This window comes from Hemicordylus capensis, chromosome 4 (genome assembly GCF_027244095.1).
Source record: "Hemicordylus capensis ecotype Gifberg chromosome 4, rHemCap1.1.pri, whole genome shotgun sequence".
NCBI lineage: Eukaryota > Metazoa > Chordata > Lepidosauria > Squamata > Cordylidae > Hemicordylus > Hemicordylus capensis.
In genome coordinates this window covers 172,415,345-172,431,616 of record NC_069660.1, presented here as the reverse complement: position 1 = coordinate 172,431,616, position 16,272 = coordinate 172,415,345, and the positions used below count along the sequence as shown (strand labels likewise).

The 16,272-nt window shown below is 47.5% G+C and overlaps 1 protein-coding gene across 1 annotated transcript in view; it reads left to right on the top strand.

The window, feature by feature from the left end:
* The window catches only part of SLC4A9 (solute carrier family 4 member 9), a 70,447-nt gene that overhangs the window by 17,946 nt on the left and 36,229 nt on the right, over window positions 1–16,272 (top strand). Inside the window, exons 6-11 of the mRNA XM_053245909.1 lie at window positions 175–262; window positions 619–773; window positions 2,052–2,168; window positions 2,407–2,581; window positions 2,827–2,960; window positions 5,655–5,926. Coding sequence (XP_053101884.1) covers window positions 175–262; window positions 619–773; window positions 2,052–2,168; window positions 2,407–2,581; window positions 2,827–2,960; window positions 5,655–5,926 — 941 coding nt within the window. The remainder of the gene's footprint in view (window positions 1–174; window positions 263–618; window positions 774–2,051; window positions 2,169–2,406; window positions 2,582–2,826; window positions 2,961–5,654; window positions 5,927–16,272) is intronic.

The window sequence follows — 16,272 nt, the reverse complement described above, 5'->3', positions numbered from 1 at the left end:
TATCAGTGGCCTCCACCCTGCTCCTGCCAATGAGATTCATAGCAAGATGGTTCAAGCTAGTCAGGATTCTATCCATTTACAGCTGCTTGTGCTATGCTGCTTGCTCCAAAAGAAAGAAAACGAGGACTTGCTCATCTGTGATGACACTCATGGCCTCTGTGTGGCTCTGTCTAGGTTCCTTTTCATCCTGTTGGGCCCTAGAGCTAAAATGAAGGCCTATCATGAAATTGGAAGAGCTGTTGCCACTCTCCTGACAGATGAGGTGAGTTTGGGGGTTGGTGGTGGTGGGGTGTGTGGAATTGCTAGAGTAGAATATGCCGACTTCCATTTGGGGACAGTAAGAGCCTGGAGGGGAAGACAACAAGTGATTGTCAAGATTAACTTGAGACCAGCCTTCTAATTATTCAGAAAGGAACAGATCTAGGATGTTTCCTTGGCATTTTACCATTTATGAGGCCATGTATCCTCCATATTCCCCATCTAAATGAAGCAAAAGGCCTCCACAAGCCTTTGTGTTTTCCCTGGGTGTGATCTTGTGCATGGTATGATGTTGTTCTCCTTTGCCTATACGTGAAAAGACAGAGCTGTGACTAACACTCTAGCTTCATTCCCTTCCAGCTTTTCCAGAGAGTTGCCCGGAAAGCCCAGTGCAGAGAAGATCTTATTGCAGGAATTGATGAGTTTCTGGATGAGCTGACCATTCTACCGCCAGGCAAATGGGACCCAACCATCCGAATTGCCCCCCCCAAATGCTTGCCCTCACCACAGAAGAGGTATATAAAGGGATGAGCTGGAAATGGGAGAAGAAAGTGTTGATCAAATGTTGCTGAATCTGGGATCTCTTTGGCTAAAATTGGAGGAAGGGGGGAAGCCTGAAATATAACTCCAAAATACCCAGGGCCCCTCTTTCCTAGTCCCACTAAGAGCTCATGGAGACATGATCATTGGGTAGAGCAATAGAAGCCCACTTATCACCTCATTTATGGTGGGAGATCTTAATCTAAGCTAGGACATATTTTGCTGGGGTGCTGCATTTTCCTAGCACTTCAACCACTCTGTCTTGTTGCTTCTGCCTGACAGCATGGTCCTTGCTAGCAGGCTCAGTTGCCCCATGGCAAGCAACACAACAGCATCTGTGACAAGCAACACAGTTCCTGATCCTCAAGTTACTAATTATTTGAATTTGGTTGGTTTGTATTTACTTCCTTACGGGATGAATGCATGAGGACAGCGTAGTTGCTCTGCTGAGCTCTACAGTCCATTGTTATTTTGGAGGCAGCTGTACATCCCTAAGATTCTTGCAAGGCTGTATGTACTGGACGTTTTTTTAAAAGGAGCTGGATGAGATGAGACAGTATATATCCCTGAAGCAATACCATCAGCACCACAGATAGCACACAGCATGCACCAGGCATCTTGCTGTTAGCGCGTTCTCTGGGTATTGTGTATTGGGACAAGTGTGGACAGGAAGGGTACTTTATGTGATCTCTGTACAAGAAGCCATGCTATGTTCTTCATTATGAACCCTGCCACCTATAAGATCTTCAGGGGAGTTTGTCTGAGGGTGATGCTGGCTCATCTGGTGATGACTCAGGGGCAGGCCTTCTCTGTAGTTGGCCCAGAGCTGTGGAACACACTTCCTGCTGAGATTAAAGCTGCTCCATCCTTGTTGACTTTAGGAAACAGCTGAAGACACATCTTTTCAATCAAGCTTTTTATCTATCTAGTGGTTTTTAAGGGCAGCTACTTTAATTTGAACTTTTAATATGTTTTAAAATGTCTTGGTTTGTTATATTGTTGTAAACCACCTAGAGATTTTGGTAGTGAGTGGTATAAAAATGTGCTATACAATAAATGTGTGTGTGTGTGTGCGCGCATGCACGCACACACACATGTACATACACACACACACACACACACAGGGAGGAATCTGGAATCTGCCCCAGCTGACAGTAGCAGAGTGTAGCTGAGGATCTATTGCCACCAAGAGAATGGTGCTTGTTTTTATGCAAGGTTGGCTCTAGCCTGCAATGTGCTTCTTTCATTCTCAGGATCTCCATGCATTTCCGTGAATGGAGTCCTCACTCTCATGGGAACATGTCTGCCTTGGATGACCATCATGGCCATGGGCATCAACACGTCAGTGAGGAGCTGAAAAGGACAGGAAGGTAAAGATCACAGAGAGGGTTGCCTGGAGCTGGTGGGAATCAGGACTTGAATGGAGCCATATGCACAGCGGGGTGGAGTGTTGTCTGGAATCAGAGGCAGGATGAATCCTGTCCCTCCCTTTTCCTTAAGGCCTGAGGCAAGATACAGCTTTAAGAGGGCGTGGGGACCAAAAAATCACCAAATACAATAGATGAAAAATCCAGTATAAAGTAAGCCTCCCTCTCCTTTGTCTTGCAGGCTATTTGGAGGGTTGTTCAAGGATATCAAAAGAAAAGCTCCTTGGTACTGCAGTGATTTCTATGATGCCCTGAACATCCAGTGCTTCTCGGCAATCCTTTACATCTACCTGGCCACAGTCACCAATGCAATAACCTTTGGAGGGATGCTGGGAGATGCTACAGATAATATGCAGGTCTGTGCTAGAGTCCAGCTGAAAACCGACCATCTCTTTGTGTCTGCCACCACTTCTGCTCCCCACCACACCTCACCCACCCCACTGTATGCACAGACATACTTGGGACAGTAGAAGGGCTGGCAGCTCCCATGTGGTGTGAGGTATCCCCCTTTCCCCACCAGTCCCAATGTCTCAATCGGCTGAGTGCTGCCATACAGCCAGCCCTCAACCAACCAGACTTGTGTGCTTCCCCTGTGATTTAGGGTGTGCTGGAGAGTTTCCTGGGCACTGCTATTGCTGGTGCGTTTTTCTGTCTTTTTGCTGGCCAGCCTCTCACCATCCTGAGCAGCACTGGGCCTGTCCTTGTCTTTGAACGGCTTCTTTACTCCTTCAGCAAGTAAGTACTTGCTCCCAGATCTCTGGAAAAGTTAAACCATGTTGACTTTATTGTACAATGGTGGCATGCATGCATTGCCATAATGTTACCAATAACCAGCTGTGTTCAGATCTCAGCTAAGAAGATGAAGTAGATGATGCATTACTGAGATGCATTATCATATTTACAAGTATGAATGAGCCTGTCAGGGCTACAAGTGCCTCTTGGAATACTACATTACGGGACTGACATTTGCCATTCAGCAGGCACAACCCACTACAAACCTCTCCGGCATGATCCCCAACAGTTTCAATGGGCAAGGGACACTCCTGAAGGCTTGAGCTCATGCCGGGCACAAGCCTTCAGGAGTGTCCCTTGCCCATTGAAACTGATGGGGATCATGCCGGAGAGGTCTGCAGTGGGTTGTGCCTGCTGCATGGCAAATGTCATGATAATGCATCTCAGCCCTACCTGGAGATGCCAAGGATTGATCCTACTGCATGCAAAGCAGGTCCTCTACCACTACTCTACATCTCCATCCCCTTGCAGCCATCATGCTATATAGACATGGTTCCTGCACACTCCACTCTGGAAAGTATCAGAGCCAGCCATCAAACGATACATCTCTTGCCTGCACTAGGCTTGCCTCATCCCTTGGGCTCAGTGTCTTTCTGGCAGGCCATTAGCATTACTACTCTGACCTCTTTGGCACTGTCTGGCAGTTGAACAAGCTGTGGATCTAGATCCTTAGCACATGCCTACCAAGATGAGATTCTTGGGCATGACGTGATAGAGATGGACATGGCATCTCAAGCTGACTGTTATCATGGAGGCAACTGTTTAGCCCTAAATGGTTTGGGGCTAGGATATATGAAGGATATCCTGTCCACATGTAGCTATTCATATTCTCTGTTCAGCATCTGAAGCCTTGCTCCTCCTAGCCCTCCTTCAGAGGTGAGATGGGCATAAGAGACAGCAGGGCCTTTTCAAGATGCAGCACCACAATTATGGAATCCCCATTTGGGTGGGGCCCACTTGGTCCAATCTTTGCTCATTTTTGGTAAGCTCTTTAAGAGAGTTCTTGGATCCTGATGCTGCCTTGTGCCTTGATACTGTGATGCTGCTGCTGTGACCAGAGTTCCCTCTAACAGGGATTCCCAGATGTTGTTGACTACAACTCCCATAAAACCCCAAGCAAAATCCATTGCAGCTGGGAATTCTGGGAGCTGTAGTCAACAACATCTGGGAATCCCTGTTAGGGGGAACACTGCCTGTGACAGTGTTTGCTTGTTGTTTTTCTGTGTAAACCGCTTTGATAATTTCTGTTGAAAAGTGGTACATAAATATTTGTTGTAGTAGTAGTAGTAGTATCATCTTCCTGATGCTTTTAGGCACTTAAGGTGCTCTTTCTTCCTGCTGCTTATTGTTTTATTGTATCGCTTTCTGGTTTTATGTTGTTTATAAATTCATTGAGGCGAGTCTCACAATTAGTGAGACTCGCTAGATGGGGTTAGGTGGAGAGAGCAGGTTTAGCCCACTGTCCCCGCAGACTAGCAAGCTTACAGCCTTGGGCAGCCGCATCGGCTGCCCACACGACTACCGGTTCCGTCATGGCTGCGGGGATGCTCCATCACAGCTGCCGGCTCCATCATGGCTGCGGGCTGCGGGGGAGCTGCGGGGATCAGGGGCCGTGCAGTAGGGATGTGCACGGACCGGTCCGGAGGCCATTCTACAGGCCTCCGGACCGGTCCGGACACGGGCGGTTCGGTCCGGCAAGATTTGGGTGGGGGGTTCCATTAAGGGCGGGGGGGGCCTTTACTTACCCCTCCCAACAACGGCGCCGTATTTAGTTGAGCAATTGGGCGGCAGGCAAAAGCCAAGCCGGCAAAGGGGCAGCAGGGAGTTATCCTGCCGCCCGTTTTCTAAAAGGAGCAGTTGTTCCTTTTAGAAATCGGGCGGCAGGATAACTCCCTGCCGCCCCTTTGCCTGCTCAAAAGCCAAGCTGGCAAAGGGGCGGCAGGGAGTTACCCTGCCGCCCGATTTCAATGGAGAAACGGGAATGAAGGGGGCGGCAGGGGGATTGGGGGCGGCAGGGAGATTGAAGGGGGCGGCCGCCAGCCAAGCGGGGTTTGAAGGGGATGGCAGGGAGGTATCCTGCCACCCGATTCTTAGTTCTTAAGGAGCCAAGCGGGGATTGAAGCGGGCGGCAGGGAGGTATCCTGCCACCCGATTGCTCAACTAAATATGGCGCCGTTGTTGGGAGGGGTAAGTAAAGCCCCCCCGCCCTTAATGGAACCCCCCACCCCCCTACCGCGCAGCCCCTGTAAGTTCCAGGATGTCCCGTGCGAGCATCCTGGAGAGACCCCTGAGCCTGGGCGGCAGCTTGCAGCCTCCCGGTCAGGGGTCTTTTCGTGTGTTGCCCCACTCCATGGCGACACACAAGTGAATGCCAAGGTGAATGGAGAGCTCACTCCATTAACCTCAGCTAAGGGGAAGGGTAGTTTTGGCAGTTTCCTGCCAAGAACCACACGGCTCCCGTGACAGCACACGATCGCCAAAAAGCAGGCTAGGCTCCCTTAGCCCGCTTTTTGGCGATCGTGAGAATCGCCTCATTGTCAACCACCTGGAGGGTTTTCTTGACCAAAAGTGCTGGTTTCTTTTTCTTTTTTTTAAAGCCTATTGTGGAAACTTATTTTGGCTCTTCCTCCCTACCAGAGACTACAGCTTGGATTATTTAGAATTCCGCCTGTGGATTGGTCTCTGGGTGGCCTTCTTTGGCCTCATTCTGGTGGCTACCGAAGCCAGTTACCTGGTGCAGTATTTCACACGCTTCACTGAAGAAGGCTTCTGCGCCCTCATCAGCTTCATTTTCATCTATGATGCAATTAAGAAGATGCTGTCCCTGGCAGACCACTACCCTGTCAACTGGGATTACAAGGTCAATGATGTCACCTTGTACAGTTGCACCTGCAGCATGGCGGAGAAAGGTAAGATGATGTTGTGATGGGTGGATTGGAGTGGCTGGAGACCTCTATCATTTTTATGTTATGAATAATGTAAATACATCTATCCTACTTATCAACCCTGTTGGGGGTCTCCAAGGTGGCTTGCAATATAAATAAAATAATGTACAAGCAAAATAAAACTCATACAGCAGTAGAGCAGTTTACGTTTACAAGAAGACCAAAAAGAAATCCAGTCAGCACTTGGAGAACAGAACAAAACTACTTTCACCCCCCAGATCTTAAGGCCAAGCTTGATTTTACTTTAATCATGTGATTGGACCAGGTCTAATTGCTTTTTCTAACATAAATAGTGCACACTGGAGGCCCAGTTCAGATTGGGACTGTAGCAAGGGTAGTAGGCTTAAAGCTTCCCTACCCACTGCCCCATAAACTGCCTAATGATGCAGCAGGGAAGTAACTTGCCTAAGGAGCAAGAAGTTGCCAGTTCGAATCCCTGCTGGTATGTTTCCCAGACTAGGGGAAACAGCTATATTGGGCAGCAGCAATATAGGAAGATGCTGAAATGCATCATCTCATACTGTGCGGGAGGTGGCAATGGTCAATCCCTCCTGTATTCTACCAAAAAACCCCACATGGCTCTGTGGTCGCCAGGACTTGACACCAACTCAATGGCAGAACTTTACTTTACTTTATCCCCTGCCACAGCCTCAATCTGGATCACACAAACATGTCTATTTACATAAGAAAAAACTAGCATAGCAGGGCCAAAGATGTAGTTAAAGTCATGACCGGTTTGTCCCTTAATCACCAAATTCTAAAAGCTTGGGAGAAAATGAAAGTTTTTAGTAAGTATTGAAAAGCACATTGGCTCCTGCCAAGTATAGCTGGGAAGGAAGACCAAAGTGTGGGTGCCGCAACAGCAAAGGCCCTGTCTCAAGTAGCTCCCTACCTTACTTCTGAAGGTGGGGCTCCCAGAGCAGGGCCACAACAGTGGGCAGATTATCTTTCTTAGACTCTCTCTAAGTCACCTGAGCTGGTCTCGCAATGTTCCCTGTCAGCTGTGTGGGCTGGTGTAGCCTAAAGCGATTCCACACCTGACTTGCATCAACAAGAAATGCTGAAAGGGCTTTCTTAATCCCCTAAAGAAGAGCTCTAATGATCCCAAGCAACCTGTTTGGATCCCTGATGCACGGTAGTCTGAGGTCAGCCGCACAGAGTAGCAGGGACCCTCTGGAATTTGACCCAGTTATGTCAAAATATGTTGATTTCCCAAGTGTTGGCATGCTGTCTGCAGGCATAGTGACTTGGCATTGCATGGTTTCCTTAAAACCACCCAGCCTCCAGATTCTTCCTCTCCCCTCTTCACTTGGACTAGGACAAAAACCCTATTGCAGGCCTGTGTTTCAAATCCCTGCCAGGAAGCTGCGTACAATCCTATTGCATTACCAAACACATGCCTAGATCCTGAATAAACTGAGGTTCAACACACAACACATTTATTATTATTTATTTATTTACACAGTCAGACAGGTGTTATTGACTGGTTTGTTTTACCCAGACATCGAGTCCTTCCCAAGGACCTGGGATGCCAGAATTTTATTGTCAGTTGTTATAGATATCGTCGCAGAATATAGGCTGTTCCCAGTAAAGCTGGTTTTTGTAATTGGCTGATGGTGATTTCTGTGGCCCCTATGGTGTTGAGGTGCTCTTCAAGGTCTTTTGGAACTGCACCCAGGGCGCCAATTACCACTGGGATTATTTTGGTCTTTTTCTGCCACAGCCTTTCCATTTCAATTTGTAGACCTTTGTAGTTTGTGATGATGATGATGATGATGATGATGATTACATTTTATATCCCGCTCTTCCTCCAAGGAGCCCAGAGCGGTGTACTACATACTTAGGTTTCTCCTCACAACAACCCTGTGAAGTAAGTTAGGCTGAGAGAGAAGTGACTGGCCCAGAGTCACCCAGCTAGTCTCATGGCTGAATGGGGATTTGAACTCGGGTCTCCCCGGTCCTAGTCCAGCACTCTAGCCACTACACCACACTGGCTCAGCACCACGCTTTCACATTTAGGAAATTCTTCAGCTTTAATCTTTACTCCTTCCACTCCACAATGCACCCAAATTGGAAAAGCATTGCATTTTGAATTTTTAAACCATTGTGACTCAGGAAACTTGGAAAGGGAAGACTTCTTTATCTTCTTATGACGTCCATGTGACCGTTTCAGTGAATGCAGCTAGTTGTTTTATTTTATTTTATTTTTAATTTTTTACATTTATATCCCGCTCTTCCTCCAAGGAGCCCAGAACAGTGTACTACATACTTGAGTTTCTCCTCACAACACCCCTGTGAAGTAGGTTAGGCTGAGAGAGAAGTGACTGGCCCAGAGTCACCCAGCTAGTTTCATGGCTGAATGGGGATTTGAACTTGGTTCTCCTCAGTCCTAGTCCAGCACTCTAACCACTATACCACATTGGCTCTCTCTGGTTTTAATAATGATGCACCCATAAATGTTTGCCAGCATACAGCAACAGCATAGCTGATGTGATAATTTATTAGACTGATAGCTCCAAAGACTTGCTAATAATAATAACGCCACCTGCTCTTGTGGGAGAGCCAGCTGAAGGATGTCCTTACAGCAAGGCTGTAGAGAGATGCCTGGAGGTTCCCTTTTAGAAAAGAACAGCAAAACTGTGTCTTACCTACAAATTCTTACCATTTGGGCCTCTAAAAGTTAACTAATAAGTGAAGGCAACAAGGAGACCTGCCTCTTGTAGAATTCAAGGGAAAGAGTGGTGGTATACAAGGACAAGGCAGTGGAGTGAAACCAGGAATATTAATAGTTTAATGAAAGAGCAATTATGTACAGAGAGGCAAGTGCAGACTGCTTTTCAGTGCTCTTGCTGCTGGCTATTTTTTTTAAGCCTCGCCTCTATTCCAGGACTGGAATGCAAGTAACTAAAACCCCATTCAAAAGCTGGCCTGGATCAAGGATTAGCAAAAAACACACCTCTGTGGCTGAGTGCTGTTCATAAGAACATAAGAACAGCCCTGCTGGATCAGGCCCAAGGCCCATCTAGTCCAGCATCTTGTTTCGCACAGTGGCCCACCAGATGCCTCTGAGAAGCTTACAGGCAGGAGTTGAGGGCATGCCCTCTCTCTTGCTGTTACTCCCCTGCAACTGGTACTCAGAGGCATCCTGCCTTTGAGGCTGGAGGTGGCCTACAGCCCTCCAACTAGTAGCCAATGATAGACCTCTCCTCCATGAAGTTATCCAAACCCCTCTTAAAGCCATCGAGGTTGTTGGCTGTCACCACATCTCATGGCAGAGAATTCCACAAGCTGATTATGCGTTGTGTGAAAAAGTACTTCTGTTTGTTGGTCCTAGATTTCCTGACAGTCAATATCATGGGATGACCCCTGGTTCTAGTGTTATGTTGAGAGGGAGAAGAATTTCTCTCTATTCACTTTCTCCATACCATGCATGATTTTATAGTCCTCTTATCATGTCTCCCCGCAGTCGTCTTTTTCCCAAACTAAATAGCCCCAGGTGTTGTAGCCTTGCCTCATAAGAAAGGTGCTCTAGGCCCCTGATCATCTTGGTTGCCCTCTTCTGCACCTTTTCCAGTTCTACAATGTCCTTTTTTAGATGTGGTGACCAGAATTGTATGCAGTACTCCAGGTGTGGCCGCACCATAGTTTTGTATAAGGGCATTATAATATTAGCATTTTTGTTTTCCATCCCCTTCCTAATGATCCCTAGCATGGAATTGGCCTTTTTCCACAGCTGACATATTGAGTTGACACTTTCAACAAGCTGTCCACCACGACCCCAATATCCCTCTCCTAGTCAGTCACCGACAGCTCAGATCCCATCAGCGTATACTTGAAGTTGGGGTTTTTCGTGCCAATGTGCATCACTTTACACTTGCCAACACCGAACTGCATTTACCACTTTGTCGCCCACTCACTCAGTTTGGAGAGATCCTTTTGGAGCTCCTCACAATCTGTTTTGGATTTCACTACCCGAAAGAGTTTGGTATTATCTGCAAATTTAGCCACCTCGCTGCTTACCCCTACTTCCAGATCATTTATGAATAAATTAAAAAGCACTGGTCCCAGTACAGATCCCTGGGGGACCCCACTTCTTACTTCCCTCCATTGTGAAAACTCTCCATTTATCCCTACCCTCTGTTTCCTGTCCTTCAACCAGTTAACAATCTACACATGCACCTGTCCCCTTATCCCATGACCGCTAAGTTTCCTCAGGAGTCTTTGATGAGGAACTTTGTCAAAATCTTTTTGAAAGTCCAGGTATACTATGTCAACTGGATCACCTTGATCCACACACTTGTTGACACTCTCAAAGAACTCCAAAAGGTTGGTGAGGCAAGATTTACCTTTGCAGAAGGTAAATGCTGGTTCACTCCCAGCAGGGCCTGTTCTTCACACAAAACACAACCACACTCCCAGCAGGGCCTGTTCAATCACAGAAAACAGAACCACCCAACTTGAAAGCAATATAGGGACAGGAAAGCAAAAGTGCCAGCCAACTTTGTGTGACCACAGATCATCCCCATTCAGTTCTGAAGGTCATTGTTTGGTGTAATGGCGGCCTTTCCCTTCTGCTGCACTTCCTGCTCTCCTCCATCTTCTCTGGCATGGAGGTGGAGTTGCACACACCACGGCAAACGAGTGTTGTGGCAAGAGAAGACTGCCTAGAAATATCAAGATATACCGCCTATATCAGGCGGTATAGAAATATGATTAATAAATAAAGATGGACTTGGTGAATCCCTTCCTGCCATAGGAATCTTAACAAAACAGAACCCTCCTTGTGATCAAGCACTGGCAAGCCTATTGTTTAGGAAACATCGAAAACTCTCCTTTTGGCTGCTTGCCCAGTAACAATCATAACAGAGCCCAAAAAGCAGGGAGTGGGGTGAAGAAGACAGAGCAGGCAGGAGCTGAATTCCGCAGAGCAACTCTCTGCCCCAGTCTTATCTCTAACCACTTGCCTAGGTGTGATTTGGAATTTATGTCAGGCAAGTGGTGTCGGGGGATCTTCTTTTCTTTTTTTAACACTTTATTGCCACACCTCTGTGGGCAGTAGTGGCTTCAGCAGCATCTGGAAACACTGAGATGTTCTGGCGACAGGCTCTGTCTATATTATGCCATATATTATGCCATAGATCCTGGTGGATCCTGCATGGATCAGGGCTGCAGCTCAGTGGTAGAGCATCTGTTTTGCATGCAGAAGGTCCCAGGTTCAATCTCTGGCCTCTACAGGTAGAACTGGGAAACAGTCAGTGTAGACAATACTGAGCGAGGGCACGTTCCAGATTAGACCCTGTAACGGGGTCACGTTGTATCTCGGAAGTGTGCTTTCACACTTCCTGTGCTGTGACACTGTAGTCCCTACGCGGACAGCAGGGTGCCATTCACATTTCCAGTGCTTTGTTTAGAATTTAATCACTGCAATATAGAACTAGGACGTCATATATCCGGTGTAAGAAAGTTGCTGGTTTTTTGGGTTGTTAGTTTCCGTGAGACTGCTCCCACTGCTGTTTACGTTTCGAATGTGACTGCCTGAATGGAGGCATTTTGCTGCTGTTGAGCAGCTAGTCTGGAAAGCACCCTGATGGACCAAGGTTCTGACTTGGTATAAGGCAGCTTATTATGTTGCAGAAGAAAAGCCATGGCAGCAGGCAAGAGCTGGCCATTGGGGATGTTCTTTGCACTTCCAGGCCCTGCTGAAGCTGCCACTGCCTGCACAGGAACAGCAAAAAACCTTTAAAAATGAAAAAAAAATGCACACATGGACTGAATACCATTACTATCAGTGGTAACTCCCCCAAGCAAGCAAAGATAAGGTTTTTTTTCCCCAGGCAGGTTGCTTTGGGGTGATTAATTACAAGACTGTTCTAACCAGCGTGAGCCAGTGGGGTATAGTGGTTAGAGTGCTGGACTAGGACTGGGGAGACCTGAGTTCAAATCCCCATTCAGCCATGAAACTAGCCGGGTGACTCTGGGCCAGTCACATCTCTCTCAGCCTAACCTACTTCACAGGGTTCTTGTGAAAGAGAAACTCAAGTATGTAGTACACCGCTCTGGGCTCCTTGGAGGAAGAGCGGGATATAAATGTAATAATAATAATAATAATAATAATAATAATAATAATAATAATAATAATAATACCATAGGGGCCACAGAAATCACCATCAGCCAATTACAAAAAGCAACTTTACTGGGAACAGCCTATATTCTGCGATGATATCTATAACAGCAACAACATTGACAATAGAATTCAGCCATCCCAGGTCCTTGGGAAGGACTCGATGTCTGGATAAAACAAACCAGTCAATAACACCTGTCTGACTGTGTAAATTAATAATAATAACAACAACAACAACCACAACCACACACCCTCAAGAAAAACATTGTGCCTAATGCACAGACCTGGCCATATGGACCAGGGCTGAGGGAGCTTTGGATGGAGCCATAGTCCACTGAAGCAGAAAAGGGGTATCACACATGACGTCCCCAGTTCCAATCCTGGATGCAGTATCCTGCTGGAAAAGGTAGGAAGGAACCTTATACTCACAGACACACCTGAGAGAGTGCAGTGCTATCGACAATAAAGGGGAGTGTTGCATGGATAAACTTACCCCAATCAGGTAATAGCCTCACTCTTACCAGGCTGGCCCTGGCCCTCCCAACCCATTAAGCTTTGTCTCACCCATTTTAATAGCTAGTGGCTATAGAACCTGGTATCCACCTGCAACCCAACTGCATGGTTTACCACACCAGCAGTGACTAGGGAGCCTGTCTGATGCTGATGCTGAAGGTGAAGGGCTGATGCTGAAGGGCTGCCATGGGGATTAAGATGCAGATCCTGAGCTGGGGGTATGAGCTTTAGTGTTATGATAGATAGTACTTGGAGAAAAATGTGCTTGGAGTGGAGAAAAATAGCGCTTGGAGAAAAATCTCTCTCAGCCCTATCTTGGAGAAGCCAGGGAGGGAACTTGAAACCTTCTGCTCTTCCCAGGGCGGCTCCATCCCGTAAGGGGAATATCTTGCAGTGCTCACACATCAAGTCTCCCATTCAGATGCAACCAGGGCTGACCCTGCTTAGCTAAGGGGACAAGTCATGCTTGCTACCACAAGACCAGCTCTCTCTTTGAATTCTCCTTACCCCAGAGAGATAACAGAAATAGTCAAGCTTTTATTGAGCAGCATCAAAGATGGAGTGAGCTCTGATGGCAATACAGATAAATAGGGTTACCAAATGTGTTCTAGCAGGACTCCTGTGCGTCTGAAGGCATCAGCACAACAGATACAATTTCCTCCACCCCATCATTTGCATACTAAAGCAGCTTTCTTTCCTTGATATGGACAGAGACTGTCCCAGTTATGCTTAGGCTGCTGTCATTCACCCAACTCCACAGGGGTAAGAACATAAGACCAGCCCTGCTGGATCAGGCCCAAGGCCCATCTAGTCCAGCATCCTGTTTCGCACAGTGGCCCACCAGATGCCGCTGGGAAGCCCATAGGGAAGCTCTGTCTCCTGCTGTTACTCCCCTGCAACTGGTACTCAGAGACATCCTGCCTTTGAGGCTGGAGGTGGCCCACAGCCCTCCGACATAGGGTAGGGGACATAGGAACATATTAAGCTGCCATATACTGAGTCAGACCATTGGTCTATCTAGCTCAGTATTGTCTTCACAGACTGGCAGCGGCTTCTCCAAGGCTGCAGGCAGGAATTTCTCTTAGCCCTATCTTGGAGAAGCCAGGGAAGGAACTTGAAACCTCCTGCTCTTCCCAGAGCGGCTCCATTCCCTGAGGGGTATATCTTACAGTGCTCTCACTGTACAGTGCTCTGCTTAGCTAAGGGGACAAGTCATGCTTGCTACCACAAGACCAGCTGTCCTCTCCAATTGGCCAGTTAGAATGGTCTGTCCCCAGAGACTGATGGATCCAAATGGTTTCCTGGTAGTTGGGGTGGATTTTCCTGCGGGCACAGTTGATGCCTTCTCTGGAATATAGAGAATGACTTGGGTGATTGAGAGGATTGCTCCTGAGCAGCCTCTGATAGAGCTTGTGGGTTTTTATATGGAGCTGGTAGCAAGGAAAGGAGAGGGACAATATCTAGAGCAATGGTGAAGTTAGACTTTGGATACATGTGACTGAGCAGAGGCTAGATCCTATTTCAGAGCCTACGTTGTGCCAGTGATAGTAGCATAGGTCTTATTTTCCCACCACCTCTACATCTGCTCAGTGTCAGCCAGCAGAGTTGTTCTAAGTGGTTAAGACCAAATTACAGCTGGGTTCTTGGAGGGAGTTGAAACCCTCAGAAGTCTGCTGCAACCCGTTTGCAAAGCACTTTGCAAATAACATCAGTCATATCCATTCTGACTTGGATCCCAGTTGTTCAGTGACTATTCCAGAGGTTGCTATGGTCCTTTTGGCAAATTTGTTCAACCTGAAGGTGTGGATGGGATTTGTGGAGAGAAGCTTGATCCTTGCCCATCATGGCTAAGCAAGAGGGATAGGCTGGGACTGGATGTCTGGGTAACAGAAGTGGTTAATGTGTCATTAAGAATTGGTTGGGTTCCATCTGGAGGCTATAGCGTGCCCCTAAATTGGAAAGGCCATCATTGGACCTCTCTGATTTTAAAAACTATCATCCAGTATCCAAAATTCCATGCTCAAGCAAGGTGCTGGTGATGTTCCAGGTTTTCTTGCTGATTATCTGGATCCTTCCCTTCTAGTCAGTTTTTTATCCCAGTTTTAAGACAAAAACTTCCTTGGTCACCCTAGCAAATGAATGACATCAGAAGATGAGCAGAGGGAATTTGACCCAGTTAATTTTCCTGGACTTTGCAGTGGTGTTTGGATATCATTTATTTTATGGTTCAGTTTCTATACCACCTTTCATAAGATATCCCAAGGTGGTTTACAAAAAAGAAAATACAATGAAACTCCATAAAAACCGCTGTAAATCATTACAATCAGTTAAAACAATACAAACTACAAAACCTATCCTTCTAGGCCACCATGTAGAAATCAACTTGGGGGGCACCAGTTTTAGGTGGCTCTGCTAATTCCTGGAGGGTAGGTCTTAGAAGGTGCTGCTGAGGAACAACTGCTCCGCCTGTCTGTCTATGGGGTTCCACAAGGTTCCATCTTGTCCCACATGCCTTTAAACTTTTACATGAAACTGCCAGCTGAAGTTATCTGGAGATTTGGGCTGAGGGGCCATCAGTGACACCCAACTCAATTTCTCTTTTACATCCGCTCCTAGGGAGTCCTGGTAACACTGAATCATTGCTTGTTGACTGTGAAGGACTGAATGAGAGAGAACAAACTGAATCTTAATACTGATAGGATGGAGATAATGTTGATTTATTATCTTTCTGATCGGGGATGCGCCTGTTTTGATTGGGATCACGCTACCTCAGAAACACTTGGTTTGTTGCTTGTGGGTACTTCTGAGTTTTGAGGAAACCAGTGTTGGCAATAGGAGAGGAGAGCTGGTCTTGTGGTAGCAAGCATGACTTGTCCCCTTAGCTAAGCAGAGTCCACCCTGGTTGCATATGAATGGGAGACTTGATGTAAGATAATCCCTTTAGGTGATGGAGCCATTCTGGGAAGAGCATCTAGGTTCCAAGTTCCCTCCCTATGCTGGTCAAAGACCAAAATAGGTAGGTAGGTAGGTAGGTAGGTAGATAGATAGATAGATAGATAGAGTTCCCTCCCTGGCATCTCCAAGATAGGGCTGAGAGAGATTCCTGCCTGTAACTTTGGAGAAGCTGCTGCCAGTCTGGGTAGACAATACTGAGCTAGATGGACCAAGGGTCTGACTCAGTATATGGCAGCTTCAGGGGCAGAGCCACCACTGAGTGAACAGGTTCAAAGAACCTGGAGTGCTGCCAATCAGGGGCCGCGCCTCGCAGCCCCTACACGCCCCCCCCCGCATCTGACATCAGACATGAAGGGCATTATTCCGCTCCCAAACGGGGCCATGCAGCCCCGTTTGGAAACGAAACCGGCCCGCACTGCATCGACAGGCCCTCACTCACCCAGGTGCGGAGTGAGGCTGGTGGCGGCCCCGTGTTCAGGAGCCTCCGCGGCTCCCTGGCCCCACACCCCGCCTCTAATGTCAGATGCTGGGGGCCACCGCTGTGTCTGACATCAGACACGGGGGCGTGGTCTCCCTCCCAAATGGGACTGCTCAGCCCCGTCTGCAAGGGATATCAACCCGCGCTGCATTGGCAGCATGGCCGGAACGGCTCTCCTTGCCTTTAAAGGGAGAGCCCAACACAACGCGGGCCAATGTCCCTTCCAAATGGGACCACGGGGCC